The following is a 15,450-nucleotide window of genomic DNA, read 5'->3' on the forward strand; positions in this document are numbered from 1 at the left end:
TGTGGAAGCTGGAAGCTGGAACCTGTTATTACTGCTGTTACTGCCTGGGGACCATTGTTGGGGTTACACTGCCAGCACAGCAAGCCCACGGAAGAGTGGGGTCCCTTTGCTGTTCAGTTTTCCTCCAGTGTTTGATAGAGTCCAACAAGCAGAGATGAAGTGTGTTGTGCACGGTCTCAGTCCCAGCATCACAGAATATGGAGAGTGGACTGGTGCTGGGAGTTGAACCACCAGGGTGGGTGCTTTGGTCTGAGTGGGCCCAGCCCTGAAGTTCTCGTAGAAACATTTCAGGAAATATTTAAGGCAGACGTTTAGGCCACATGATTTGTTCTTGAAAATTAGTGGTTTGTTGGCCCTTGTGGTAGCAACTATTACATATAACTTTGGTGCTGAGTTAGATTCTTATCACAGGAAATATCCAAGCCTCTGGCTCCAAATGTTTCTTTGATAAATTATTTTTAGACAGATCAAGGGGTTAGGGTGTCCCTAGACTTTTTCCATGTCTTCTTTTCGGCTTTAAGTGTTCTTAAAGGTTGATTACAATTGAGGTTTTGGGGAATGGGTGGAGCAGGCTCAAAGCCTGTTGGTGGTTTATGTGTAGAGATAACATGAAGTGTTGAGTTAGGGAGCCCTGGGTTCACACCAGCTAGCTTTGTGACCTTGGGCAGTTGATTTAACTTCTCTTAACTATAATTTCCTCATCAGAGAAGTATCAGTAATACCACCTACCTCTCACAGATGTTGACAGGATTGAATCATTGGGTTCCCTGGTGGTCTGGTACTTAGGATTCTGGGCTTTCATGCCGTGGCCTGAGTTTAATTCCTGCTCAGGGAACTGAGATCCCACAAGCCATGTGGTACAGCGCTGCCCCCGCCCCCGCCAAAAAAATGAAATCATTGAGTTAATTGATATTTATATATAGTACTTATAATCTTCAGGGCAACCACTGAGAAAAAAAAACTTTAAAATATATGGTAAAAGAAATGGCAAGGGAATTAAAATAGTACACTCAAAACTATTTAACACAAAAGGAAGCAGTCCTAGTGGAAGTAAGGAATAAAAGATAAAACACAGAAAACAAATAGCAAAATGGCAAAAGTCATTCCTTCCTTATTGGTAATTACATTAAATATAAAGGCTTAACTTCTCTAGTTAAAAAGCAAAGATTGGCAGAATGGACTAAAAATACATGATCTGACTTCATGTTGCTTACAAGAGACCTACTTGATTTTAAAGGCACAAATAGGTTTAAAGTAAAAAGATAGGAAAAGATATTCCATGCCAACAATAACCAAAATAAAGCTAGGGTAACTACACCGTGTGGGGGGGTATTCTTAGTCACTCATTCGTGTCCAGCTCTTTGTGACCCTTTGGGGTGTAGCCCACCAGGCTCCTCCGTCCATGGGATTTTTCAGGCGAGAATACTGGAGTGGGTTGCCATTGCTTCCTCCAGGGGATCTTCCCTACTCAGGGGGTGAATCCATGTTCTGTGTCTCCTGCATTGTAGGCAGATTGTCTACCCGCTGACTACTAAGTTAGACAGAATAGACTTTTAAGACAAAAATTGCTACCAGAGACAAAGGATATCATACAAGAAGGTGCCTGGAACGTAGCTGCATAAGCCGCACCCCTGCTCCTGTCCCCTGTCACATGACATTGGCCAGTCCATAAACTGCGTTAGTCTAGATGCTTCCTGTGTGCGGTAGTCCAGTGGAGACACCGTTCCCTGCAGAATGCAGGGGGCCTTTTTGAAATCCTAGGCTAAAAGCCTGCTTTCACCTGATGTTGCATTTCTCCCTGCCACACAGGTACGAAGACGCCCTAGTCCTCTTGCTGACGGAGGTGTTGAATCGAATCCAGTTCAGATACAACCAGGCCCAGCTGGAGGAGTTGGACGATGAGACTCTGGATGACGATGTAAGCAGCACAGCCTCGTTGGCCTTAGTCCTTGCCATGCTGTGGTATGAATGGAAATGCAGACTTGGAACCCATAGCTCTTTGCTCTGGAGACCATCTTTAAGCCAGAGCAGTCTTACGGTTTGAGTTACACATTTGAAACTTGTATTCTGCTGGTCGATTTGGGTTTATGAACTGTAAAAACGTTTTACAGGCATTTACCTATATGGACTAGAGACGTAAGTAAAGAAACCATACGTACAGTGAAAAGTGGTTTAGTAAGAACTTGGCATCCCACCTATTTTCCCCTGCCTTGCATCCACATTCTGGGCAACAAATCTAAGCTAGCTGGATACTGGTAGGGATAGTTAGAGATACTTAAATGATAAGGCTAGAATAAAAGGACATCTCTTTTGATTATATCTTATTAATATAAACTCATATCTCTTAAAATCAACCTTGAGTTTATTGATGCTGGCATGCCCCATGTTGGTAAGAAAAATGTCTTTAAGGATACAATTCCAGTGTTCCTTTTTCTTAACCACCATGCATTTAAACATTTTTAAGTCACTGTTATGGCTCTCAGAATAGCAGCCACTGTGCTGTGGTTAAGACCTTGAGGATAGCCATATCTGGGTTAGAAACAGCCCTGTGCTTGGAACCAGATGGCCTAGATTTGACTGTGCAGCCTTGAGTACGAAGAAGGTAGCAGTGTGGTCGCTGAATGTCTCTGAGGTCTAATTTCCACATGTCCCAGAAGGGGAAGGATATGTCTGAACCGACCTGTGTTGGCCACGTGCTGAGGGCAGCACACGTGGGCATAGTGGCACATGCCTGGTGGGTAATAGGTGCTTGGTAGCACTTGGTAGACTTTAGCTTCACTTCTTGTTACCTGTTTGATGTAAGCCAGTGCATCTCATAGTTTAGCCTGAATAAGAGTCACTGTGAGAGAGCTTCTTAAGCAGACCTTGATTCAGGAAGTGTGTGTGGGGGGGGGGGAGGGAGCATGGCACAGAATTTGCATTTCTGACAACCCCCACCCTGGAGATGCCCATGCTGCCTGTTCATCGACCATACTTTGTGTAGCACTGGTGTGGCCGGTTATATAAGCTCGGGAACGGGCTGTCTCAGAAGGTAATGAATGACAAATTCCTATAGCTGGGATGACGGAAAGGGGACTTGAGCATTTATTTTACCAGTCACTGTTTAAAATCTCTTATTCCTATGACAGAGAAAAGTAGGTCATTCTGTGTGAATTGTTTACTTTTTGAGGAACCAGGTTCTTATGACATTAATTCATTGGATCAAAAAAAATTTTTTTAGCTTGGCCTTTTTAAAGTACCAAATAACCTGGTTTACTATTTTTTCACATACTTACGTCTGAGAGTGGGCTTGAGGTGGGGGGCAGGTTGGCAGGAAGGCTGATGAGCTCTGCCATTCTGGGAAGAGTTGATCCTTCTTTGTTTGCCCCGCAGCAGCAGACAGAGTGGCAGCGGTACTTACGCCAGAGCTTGGAGGTCGTGGCCAAAGTGATGGAGCTCCTTCCCACACACGCCTTCTCAACGCTGGTACGCACCATTTGGAGGGGAACGAAGAGCCTAATTATTTCCCTGCATATAGCATGAATAGTAAGGCTTTTGTGGTCACCAGTCTTATAAAATGTATATTTTTTAAACAGAGAATAATAATTAGGATAACCGACCCTTGGATTTAATGTGTTTAACATTTCCTCCCAGTATTTTAAAATGAGCTTTTGGAAGCTCTGTTATTCTTTCCTAAACTCTTGGGTATAATATAAATTTTACTGATGCCTTTATGCTTTCACCAGTGGCTTACAAGTGGCCAAGCCAAATGGAAGATTTATTTATAAAAATTATACTGTTGGAAAGTTAGCCTTTGTAAAACTCACAAAACTGTTGGCAAATTATTTGCTGGGCACTATCTATGTGAACACAGAATCCTTAGTCATAAGGACTGATTTCATTCACTAAGTGATGCTTGTTACTTGAAGGCATTTCATTAGTCCATGTCTCCTCTAAAGGCAGGATAATTCACTGGGGTCGGGTTTGCGTTGCACCGCCCAGCTGTGTCTTGTGTTTTCTCATGGAGAGTGCCATCTTATTTTGCCATCTGCCTTTCTTGGGGACCTGTCACAGTAACGTCTTAATTTTATCTTAATGGTGAGTTAGCAGCTTTAGGAAGAAAAGATAGAGCTCTGATTATGAAGGTCCTGTCTGCTAAATGAGTAAGGCAAACTGACTCCAAATAATTTGGCTGTCTCTTCACTCTGTCATGCAGTTTGTAAGGCATAACTGTGCTTTTTTTCCAAGGGCAGGGTTTTCCTTGGACTTGAAGGGAGGTGGGTCCTGTCTTAGATCTCTAGAAAGTATAGATCATTTGGGGGCTTGATATCCTCCTTTAAGGACGTAACTGTCATAATAATCATAGTGCTTTGTTTAGAAAAGTATGGAACTAGTGTGTTATTTTCTTTCTTATTCCAAATATTAACTGGTGGTTTTAATTGTAGAAGACTCCTTGTGGGTGGGAGGTGCTGAGGGGTGCCACCTCTTCTTAGCTGCGTGTAAAGGCTCCCAGAGAAAAGTTTTTTATCCTGCTCCTCCCACTAGAGATACTTCTTTCAATGTTGAAGTGCTGTTAAAATTCGCATTTATGTTTTTTTTAATCTTTTGTTTCTTTCAGTTTCCAGTTCTTCAGGACAATTTAGAAGTTTATCTGGGGTTACAGCAGTTTATAGTTACTTCAGGGTCAGGTAAACTGTCTTTTATTTTCTAATTTAACGTTCAGATAAAAGATTCTGAAAAATCATCCTCCCGGGAGGACTTGGGAGCAGCTCTGCAGGGACGGCCTGGTGGAGCTGATCATGGGGGTTGTCAGCTCTCCTGTGTCAGTGTTATTGTTGTTTAGTCGCTCAGTCGTGCCCAACTCTTTGAGACCTTGTGGACTAATACTTAACTACTGCCTTCTGTGTTGTCAGAACAAGATTTCTCCACTGCCCCCTCCTCACTGCTTCCTGTCTGTCAATTTCTAAATAGGAAAAAAAAAAAAAAAAAAAATCATGATTAAAAAGGAGCTGTGAGGGAGGTAGAGGATGAGGCTGTGACAGTATATCCCAAAGCAGTGTTTCAGTGAGAGAGAAGCTAATTTGGCATAAAGAAGTAGGACTTTTTAAAAACCCTGGCAATTAGAATATTTCTCTGTGTCCTTTAAACCAGTTGATAAGCTCGGGAAAAAAATAGCCCTGGACTTTGCTGGGCTGTGTTCTTCCATCTCTGGCTTTTAGGATCGGGAGGATCTGGGAGCAGCTCTGCAGGGACAGCCTGGTAGAGCTGATCATGGGGATTGTCAGCTCTCTTGTGTCAGCGTTGTTGTTTAGTCGCTAAGTCGTGCCCAACTCTTTGTGACCCTTGAACTACAGCTTGCCAGGCTCCTCTGTCCATGGGATTATTCTGGCAAGACTACTAAAGAGAGTTTCCTTCTCCAGGGGATCTTCCTGACCCAGGGATCGAACTTGTGTCTCTTGTGTCTCCTGCATTGGCAAGCAGATTCTTTACCACTGCACCGCCTGTTAAGCCCTCCTGTGTCAGTGGCTCTGACTGTAGCCATTTGGGAAGGCTTTGGCCTGCTGTTGGCAGGTTTCACTAGTTGGGGGTTTAGGATTAGCATTTTGGGATTATTTTGTTAATAATAATAGCTTCTGTTTGTAGAAGAGGTATTGCATGCCAGGCACCATATTATTTGCTTTTGTTATTTAATTCTCTCAACTCTCCTGTGAGGTATAAGTACTAATCACAGTTCTCTTGTTTTACAAAAGAGGAAATTCATGTTCAGAGATGTTAGTTTACCCAAGGTTACATAGCTTGTGGTGCTAGTCCCAGGAGGGTATACTAGGAAATGATAAGAAGTTGAAATTAGCCAAAATCTGATATTCATTCTGCCAGCCGAAAGCACCAGGAACATCATTCTTGCAAACACATTTGTGCTACAAACACACACACATAGACACATACACAGACACATAGGAACTTAACCAAGTGCTTGCAAACACACTTGTGCTGCACACACACACACACACCCCCATACACCCACACAGTTTTCCTTACAGGAGTTACCCTGGCCCTGGCCGACTACCCCTCTCGTATAACTCTGCTGCTTCAGCCTGGTACACAGCTGCCCAGGGTACAGCCCAGCGCCTGGATGAGCTTGTTATTTGTGGCAGAGCCTCCCCAAGAGGCTCTTTGTGAGGCTGCCCTTCTTGGTGGCCTGTGACTGCTTGTTTCCATGACTAGATTAGCTTCTACTAGTAAACAGTCCGCTGGGCCCCAGGAGGTTGACGGACTTAGCATGCCCCAGTTCTAGACCCTGATTTGTGTAGATCGAGTAAGAACAGCTTCTGTAGAACTTTAAAAAGACTACTTTTCAAAGCAAATGTGCCTGTATGATATGCCATCAACATTCATGGAAGTCTTTGGACTATGTACAGATGCTGCAGATATTTCCAAAATCTAGGAAAAAATTCTTGGGGAAAAAAATCATACTGTAATGGCTTCTCCCTCAGGGCCCTTGTTCAAATTAGAATATACTCGGGACCCTAAGGTGGCACAATGGTAAAGAATCCACCTGCCAGTGCAGGAGATGCAGGAGACACAAGGTTGATCCCTGGGTTGAGAAGATATCCTGAAGGAAGAAATGGCAAGCTGCTCTAGTATTCTTGCCTGAAAAATTCCATGGACAGAGGACCCTGGTGGGCTGCAGTCCATAGGGTTGTAAAGAGTCAGACTGAGCACACACACAGGATCCTAAAAAAGTTATTATTGATCTTAAAGATGAAATTGAGCATGTATTCTCTTTCCCTCAGAATAGATACCTAAAGTCAGTGTTAGTAGCTGACTTTTTAACATTACATTGAGTCTGTCTTCAGGTGACAGTCTGCGGTGATTCCCAAGTCCTTTTTCTGAGGCTTATCTCATAACTTAGATTTTCTCATCCGAGCAGGAGAATCTGATGGATTTCCCCTAAATGAAGTATTGTACGCCCGCTCTCATCGCAGCCCATTTACTGTCAGTTTCACAGTACACTTGGCTCTTCAGGTCATTTCTAAACCTCATCCGAAGCACTGATCCTTGGGGCATATACTCAAGGGGCAGAACCTCTCAGGCCAGAGAAATACTTATTTCCTGTTTTAAAATGAGCTTTCTTATCCATGATGAAGCAAAAGCCAAGTTTCCAATGCAAAGGCTATTAAAAAATGGAAACTCTGAGTACGATTTGTTCCTTGGTTCCCATGGTCATTTACCCCTCACATAACCTTCATGCTATATTAGTCAGCCTTACTGCCTCTTACCAGAAACCACGTTCTTTTCCCCAGTGGGTAGGGCTCATTCCTTTCATTTGCATTTACCTTCTCCTGGCCTGAATTCTGGAGTGATGGAAGCCTTACTTTTTTTTTTTTCCCCTGGCTACTTTTGTGAGGCAGGTACAATCTTAGCTCCCTGACCAGGATCGAACCCAGGCCCCCTGCATTAGGGGCTCAGAGTCTTAGCCACTGGACCCCCAGGGAAGTTCCTGGGAGTCTTACTCTTTACGCAGCTTCTGTTGATCCCCCTGCTTCTGCTTCCTTGGTAAAGTCCAAGGCAAAACATGCCGTCGCCGTGCCTCCTTTGCCCGGCAGTCATCTTTGCCCTGGCTCCGTCTTTCGCACTGTTGGTGGTCTGGGTCATCCCCTCATCAGTCACTGTGCCCCTGGTGCTGCGTGTGTGTCCATAAATGTCCCGGAGGGTCTGTCCTGTAGGTGTTTGGCTTCTGCCGCTCTTCACTGAGATCCTCCCCCATTGGGGCAATATTTCTGCTCCAAGCAGTCCTGCTAACTTTTTTGTTTAGCCGTGCAGATTTCCCTGCCTAAGAGATTGCTTATGATACAGACTTTTGGACTTAAATTCTTGGTTCTGCTTAGGTTCATTTATGACTTGTTTGTTCTCTCAGAGTGGAATAACTTAAGTGCTAAGTTTTATATTTTTATTGCCCAGTCCACTGCCCCCCCCAAAAAAAGACTGAATTTATTTTTTTAAGTTTTTTTTTTTTTTTAATATGAACCATTTTTAGTCTTTATTGAGTTTGTTACATAGCTGCTTCTGTTTTATGTTTTGGCTTTTTTTTTTTTTTGCCCCAAGGCATGTGGACTCCTAGCTCCCTGACCTGGGATTGAACTGACACCCACTGCTTTAGATGGCAAAGTCTTAACCACTGACCTCCTTTAACATTAATGTGTTTCTTTCCAGGGCAGTGACTTTCCAGTGAGCTGTTCTTTGTGCTTTTTTTAAGTTTTTTTTTTTTTTTGATATGGAACGTTTTAAAGTCTTTATTAAGTTTATCACAGTATCGCTTCTATTTTATGTTTCATTTTGTTTTGGAGTGGGGCTGTGAGGCATATGGGATATTAATTCCCCGACCAGGGATTGAACCCACATCCCTTGTATTGGAAGGTGAAGTGCCAACCACTGGACCACCAGGCAAGTCCTGTGGGCTGTTCTTTGGGTGTGGCTTAGGGGACATCTATCTAGACAGCTGCTGGGTAACGTGGTTTATGGAAGGTTGGACTTTGGTGTGGCCATGATACCTTCTGTCTCTGAAACCTGCGTGTCGTAGTGTCCTCACCTGCAGGCTCCACTGGGCGGATGTTCTGTGTTGTTGATGGGAGCGAGGAAGAAACTAAGCCTCAGCCAAACAATAAAATGTGGATTGATCTGGACAGCCTTTCACAGTGGGCACTCTGGCCTTCCCCCTCAGGGGCAGGGTGGTTACCTTGCATGGTTTTGTGGTGATGGTAGTATGAGTTTTCCAGGCTGGGGGCAGGGCTAGAGACTGATCTGGAGTACTTGCTGCCTGTGCGTTTGGCTGCATTGCAGACGCATCAGGAAAGAAGCAGCTGCCATTTTGATTGATCTGAGCCTTGGATGGCACGTAGTGTTGAGTTGAACTCTATGAGTTACTATGGTTCCGTAAGCCAGAAACGGGTAAATGGCAGCAAATTGATGTGCTTCAAACCAATAGTTCAAAACACACACAGCAATTCCAGGCCGTTTGTCATTCTAGGACAGCTTTTTTATCAGAAAAATTAGGGCAGGTTTAAACGAGAGTGATGAGAATGGCCAGGATTCTGGAGAAGGGGTGCGCACAGAAAACAGAAGGAACCAGGCGTGTATTTCAGCCAAGAGGAGATTTGCCAAGAATGTGACCCTCCCTCCACATCCCCCCAAGACTGCCATGTGTCAGCAGGCTTAAATTAAGCTTGTTTTTTGTTCTCCCCTCAAAGGGTGGAAGGGCTTCCTCGGTGACTCAGACAGTAAATTATCTATCTGCAATGCACGAGACTCAGATTTGATCCCTGGGTCAGGAAGATCCCCAAAAGAAGGGAAAGGCAACCCACTCCAGTATTCTCGTCTAGAGAATTTAATGGACAGAGGTGTGACCAGGGGACGATAGGAGGAATTATCAGGGAGACCCCTGTGTTTCTGACCAAGGTATCCACAGGTGGAAGACCCCCTCAGGAGGCCTCGGCTCTAGCGTTCTGTTGAGGGGTCCGGGGAGAGGCCGAGGGGGCAGAGCTGGGGAAGGCCGTGCGCCAGATGTGTGTGTGGATGAGGGGGCAGAGGGGAAGAAGGCTGGCCCCATCAGGATGACTTTGAAGCTGTCTCATGACCCATCCATGAGGGAAACCTGATGTAGGCTGGTGTTTTGGCTTGGTTTTTAATAGAGAAACACAGGATCTTTCCCTTTATGCTGAGAATTAGTGAATAAGTTGAAAGCGGGTTATCAGGGTAGAGCTGTGTGGGTGATGAGGATGGGTGTGTGCAGGGAGAGGGAGGGGCCACTGATTAGGGATCGGAACCCATCTTCTGGCAGGTTTTGGTTGACCCTGGGCTTTGGTTGCGTAGCGGTGGCCCTGAATATCCTTGACGCTCGGAAGGTGTGTGCTGGTGGTGCTTTTGTTAACCGGGAGAGGATGGTGCAGAGGCACTGCCCCCCTCACGTGACCACACGCGACCACAACCACTTCTGGCTCTGTGTGTTCTGTGGGCTCCTCTGGCTAGCAGTGTGGGGTGCTCACCCTCTTGCTCTGACCCCAGGAGCTGGCCCACCCTCCTTAGCCACCCATCTCATGGCCTTGGCAGGGCTGCCTGCAGGCTGATAATCCTGCTGCTGGATGTTTCTGTGACAAGGCTCTGCTCTCCGTGAGGAGTGTTGCAGGGGGGCAGGTGGTCGGGCAGGTCAGGGCTGGTTTGTCAGTGGCTCTTTCCTCCACTTGCTTTTGTCCTCTGGCTCCTTGGGGCGTGACCCACTGTCATAGTGCCCTGGCCACAGTGTCCCCCTTTCCAGGCTCCTGTCCTCCTTTCGGGGCTGTCACGGGCTCTGTTCCAGCCTCATCAGTTGGAAACGCATGTGGCATCGAACTCGTTGACTCATCCCTCCAGCTCTTAGGTGTCAGCCTTCCTTCTTCCTCTCTACTGTGTTGCCTGTCCATGGGTGTGTGCATGCTCAGTTGTGTCTGACTCTTTGCGACCCCCGTGGACTGTAGCCACCAGGCTCCTCTGTCCATGGGATTTCCCAGGCAAGAATACTAGAGTGGGTTGCTGTTTCCTTCTCTGGGGAAATCTTCCTAACCCAGGGATTGAACCCACGTCTCTGCATTGGCGGGTGGATTTATTACCACTGAGCCATCTGGGAAGCCCCGTTACTTATCCTTTGTTGTTGTTCAGTTGCTAAGTTGTGTTCGACTCTTTGCGACCCCATGAACTGCAGCATTCCAGGCTTCCCTGTCCTTTCCTATCTCCTGGAGTTTGCTCAAACTCATGTCCACTGAGCCAGTAATGCCATCCAACCATCTCATCCTCTGTCACCCTCTTCTCCTCCTGCCCTCAGTCTTTCCCAGCATCAGGGTCTTTTCCATTGAGTTGGCTCTTGGCATCAGGTGACCAAAGTATTGGAGCTTCAGCTTCAGCATCAGTCCTTCCAATGAGTATTCAGGGTTGATGTCCTTTAGGATTGACTAGTTTGATCTCCTTGCAGTCCAAGGGACTCTTGGGAATCTTCTCCAACACCACAGTTTGAAAGCATCAATTATTTGGAGCTCGGCCTTCTTTATGGTCCAACTCTCACATCGTACATGACTACTGGCAAAACCATACCTTTGACTAGACGGACCTGTCCCTTGAGAATCCCTTGAACCATACGAAAAGGCAGTTATCTGCAGTGGGAATTAGAGCATGTTCTTCCTGTTGAAAAACCACCCGAGGCCTTCTGTTCCAGGACCCAGGCTGAACATCACAGCGGAGAACGACTGCCGGCGCCTGCACTGCTCCCTGAGAGACCTGAGCTCCCTCCTGCAGGCCGTGGGCCGCCTGGCCGAGTACTTCACTGGGGACGTGTTCGCCGCGCGCTTCAGCGATGCCCTCACAGTGGTGGAGAGGTGGGTGGGCAGTCCCAGCATGGAACTCAACTCGCCTGCTTGTATGAGGGGCTGCGGTGGCCAGGCAACTCTGCCCTGCCCAGGTGACTCGAGGCTCCGCCGCACACGGGGGTGTGGAGCAGTCACCGCCCTTCTCTGAACTTCATTCGGGTCCTGGTAAAATGGAGTGGACATAGTATCCTGTGGGTTTATTGTGAGATTTATATGAGGTAAGGCACTGAGCCTGGGGCCTAGCATGTAGCACACGGTAAAGATAAGCTGCGATTTCATGGAAGAGCTTACATTTAAAGACAGGAGTAACCTCAAGAGAAACCAGGTGTGGTCATAAAGAGATGTTAAGACAGCCCTGTTAATAAGAGGACAAACAAGTAGGCAGTCTGCACTCTTGACTGGGCGGCCAGATGCCAGAGGGGTCTTTTTTTGGTTCTCTTAGAGTGGGACTGGTTTTTGCAGTCCTCTTAGGGTCCTGAGGAGTTGAAGCTGGGCAGCCGCCAAGCCTGACTGAGGGGCAGATCCCCGCCTTCCCTGCACCAAGCTCCCATTACTACTTCTTCTTCGAGGGTCCCTCACAGGCTTTACGGCCGCATTTGTTGAGGTCCTCCCATCCCTTCTCGTGAACTCGGGCACCTAAAACGCCATTTGCTGAAAATAAAAGGGACAGAACGTCCAGGTCATTTCATGGTAACCAGCAAGTAGGTTAGATCAAAACCAGGGGGGTGTGGGTCCAGCCCAAAGTTGAGTCACCTGGTGCTTTGATTGGCACGGTGGCTGTCATTGGGAACACACTAGGGGAGCGAGGGCCCAAGCCTACTGACTTGCATGTCAGATTTTTCTTTGTTGCTCTTCGCTTAAAAGCAGACATGACTGAGAATTTTAAATGAATCTGAAAAGCCAGATTAATGTTAATAAGAAAAGCAGTATACAGTAGTAGGAGATTTTAGAAAGTAATTTTGTCCATTTTCTTTCTGAATTTTGAGGGACAGGTATTATCACTTTATCTGAGTAAACTGTGGCCCAGAGGGCGAGTGCTTTGCCTCAGACCACGCAGTTCGTGAGAGGCCGCACTTGGACTTTTACCAGTTTCTTGAGCCCAAATGCTGAGCTCTCTCCAGCCACGAGCTTCTACTTCAAGCTCTTTTTCCTCTTCTTCCCACACTAGGCCTGTTTCCTCTGATAGTAGAAACAGAACATGTCTTTCTGTCTGAAGTCTTTATTTTTTTAATTTAAACTTAAGCCATGTATTGTATCCACCAGTCATTTTGGCTTCACAGGGAGGTGACTGTTGAGAGATTCTGGATGGTTATTTTATAGGTCCTTATGTATATACATCTTTCTGCATTGCTTAAGTTTGCAGGCTCAGTAGTGAAATGCACTTGGCTCTTTTGTCTTCATTTAGAATAAAGTGTGAGAGAAGCCTCCTCGTTATGGCTACATGACCTTAATAGCCACTGCCATCAGTAGCGTTCTTACTTGTCAGTTACATAATATTAGTATCAAGACTGCTAAACATAGAAATATTAAAAGACACATTTAGAAGTTCATTTTTAGTGTAGAGCAACACTAAAGAATGCTTTTGAATAAGTGAAGAGTATCAAGTCACAAGCTGTATGATTTCACTTCTGTGAGGTACTTAGAGTTGTCAGAATGGTAGAGACAGAAAGTCAGTGGTTGCCAGGGGTGGAGGGGTTGTGGAGAGTTACTATTTAACGGATACAGAGTTTCAGTTTTCTAAGATGGAAAGAGTCATGGAGGTAGATGATGGGGGTAGTTGTGTGTTATGAATATATTTAACATCAGTAAACTGTACACGTATTGTATGAATGTAAAACAATTTAAAGAATTAAACACTGGGCACTCGTTGGTGTATTACTTACTGATGGTGACTTTTTTGATGCCTACTTATCACCATCACCATACCCTACTTTCTAGAACTTCAGATTGAGGACCCTTGACTCTTTTACTCTTTTACTTAGTTCTTGGCTTACTGGAAATACCTCTTTCTGACTGCTGCCCAACCCTGAATAACTTGTGACTCAAGCTCATGGTTTTTTATAATAAAATCCTGCTTTCTGCCCCTATCAGAGAGGAATATTTTTCAGAATATGGACCCCATGCATCAGAGTCCCACGGATGCTCTTCAGAGGTACACATTTTCAGACCCCCTCAGAGCTGCAGTGTGCGTCTGTGGGGCAGCACCAGCAAGTTGTATTATAACTAGTTCCCCAGTTGATTTCTTTGCTCAGTGAAGTTTGAGACCCTCTGTGCTGTTGGATTGAGGGAGCAAAACACACGCCATCTTCCCTGGAGTGCCCCTCAGACCTGAGTCCAGGGTTCCTTACAGAGCAGGCACGGAGAGAACTTAGCCAAGTCTCTAGGGCTCTTTTTTTTTTTTAATGTTTACTCGGAAAGGAGTGTCTCTAATGGAAGAGCAGTCTCCCATTTCCCAGCAGAGCTGGTCGCATTTAATGTTCATTTATATGTAGTGAGCCTTGGGCAACCAGTGGGCTCAATAACTTGCTTCTTAAAGAATTGTGCTGAAAGTTAAAAATAGCTTAATCTGTGTTAGAAACTTTCATGTCCCCCCTTTCCCAACCCCATCACAGTGTTTTATCATGAACATTTCATATCTTCAGAAAGTTAAAAAATTGTGTAGGTAATACCCATCACCTAGATTCTACAGTTAAATTTTGCTGTATTTTCTTTATCATATGTCTATCTACCTGAAACATTTGTTTTTCCGTTTTTTAAAATTGTGATAAACTACATATACAATATCAATTTCCATTCTGATCATATTGGATATATTGTATTATGTTCTCTGTTGGATATTTATATTTTCAAAAAGTTTGAAACTGTAGGTAGTGCTTTAGACTGTGTCTTAGTATATAAATCTTTATGCATATCTCACATTACATCTTTGGGATAAAATTGAAAACCTGGTCTTGATTTCTTTTTTGATTGGAAAAAAGTGTGTCCTCAAGACCTTTGTTGATACCTCGTCCATTTTGTCTGCTTTAGTTCACAAACTGAGTGTGGCCTCATTTGTACAATTCTTCTTTGCCAACAGATTGGTCAAAGTCACTTTGTATGGATCTCAGATAAAATTGTACAACATTGAGACTGCTGTGCCATCAGTATTGAAGCCTGATCTCATTGATGTGTAAGTATAGTTAGATGTTTGTGTATTCTCAGAAAGACTTGTTCTCTGACCCCAAATGGCTTTATAGATAAAAAGAGACTGTAGTGGCTGTCGTGAAAAGATGAAAAACTCCCGTCTCCAAACCTCAAAAGAGAGAAGGCTTGTTATATCTGGGGACTGGGGTGGCTGGAGTGAGTGGAATTCATCAGGCAGATGAGAGCTGGGAGCAGAGGGTAAGTATAAGGAGTAGGCATTTCAGGAGGAAAGAATAGCGCATGCCAAGACACAGAAGTGGTGCAGAGTCACACAGGTAGGGGTGTGGGGAGCAGCTGGTGTGGTGGGAGGTGAAGCTGGATAGGCATTTAGGACTATTTCACTGTGAATGCCATGAGTTGTGTCCTGGAGACCAGTGACTGAAACTGCCCCTGGAGATTCTGACTATAGCAGGATGGTACAAGGCTTGGGTGTTTGCATATTAAACAAGAACCCTAAGTGACTTTGAAGCTGGGCACCCAGGGACCACACTGTGAAACATTATAGACAGTGGGAGGCCATTAGGAAAGTGACGTAGAGATGGGGTAAAGGAATGGGGACTGGAGATGGGGCCCTCTCCCAGAACTCACTGCCTGGAAGGCTTGCTCTCGGCTGGAGAGGCATGCTGCCAGATTCAGCCCTGTGCTAGCTTTTAAAAATAGTTTTATTGGAACACAGCCCTGCCCATTCATTTACGTATTACCTATGGTTGCTTTTGCACTGTAGTGGCAGAGTAGTTGAACAGTTCTGAGTGAGAGTGGATGGCCTACAAAGACAAACATTTATATTCTGACTCTTTTGCAGAAAAAGTCTCTGATCCCTGTTCTAGAGCATTCTGGAGCTTCAAATTAGATACATACAAAAAGAGTCTCATTTACTATGGTGGTTTAAAAAAAA

At 45.2% G+C, this 15,450-nt stretch overlaps 1 protein-coding gene across 3 annotated transcripts in view; it reads left to right on the top strand.

The window, feature by feature from the left end:
- XPO6 (exportin 6) overlaps nucleotides 1–15,450 on the top strand; it is a 106,957-nt gene that overhangs the window by 71,180 nt on the left and 20,327 nt on the right. For 2 of the 3 annotated variants that reach the window (XM_005894511.3, XM_070362886.1), the window contains 5 exons: nucleotides 1,810–1,918; nucleotides 3,373–3,465; nucleotides 4,598–4,667; nucleotides 11,222–11,381; nucleotides 14,449–14,541. In XM_005894511.3, the coding sequence (XP_005894573.1) occupies nucleotides 1,810–1,918; nucleotides 3,373–3,465; nucleotides 4,598–4,667; nucleotides 11,222–11,381; nucleotides 14,449–14,541 (525 nt within the window). The remainder of the gene's footprint in view (nucleotides 1–1,809; nucleotides 1,919–3,372; nucleotides 3,466–4,597; nucleotides 4,668–11,221; nucleotides 11,382–14,448; nucleotides 14,542–15,450) is intronic. The other variant, XM_070362885.1, reaches the window with a different exon arrangement.

The sequence above is a fragment of the Bos mutus genome, chromosome 25 (genome assembly GCF_027580195.1).
Source record: "Bos mutus isolate GX-2022 chromosome 25, NWIPB_WYAK_1.1, whole genome shotgun sequence".
NCBI classification, from domain to species: domain Eukaryota; kingdom Metazoa; phylum Chordata; class Mammalia; order Artiodactyla; family Bovidae; genus Bos; species Bos mutus.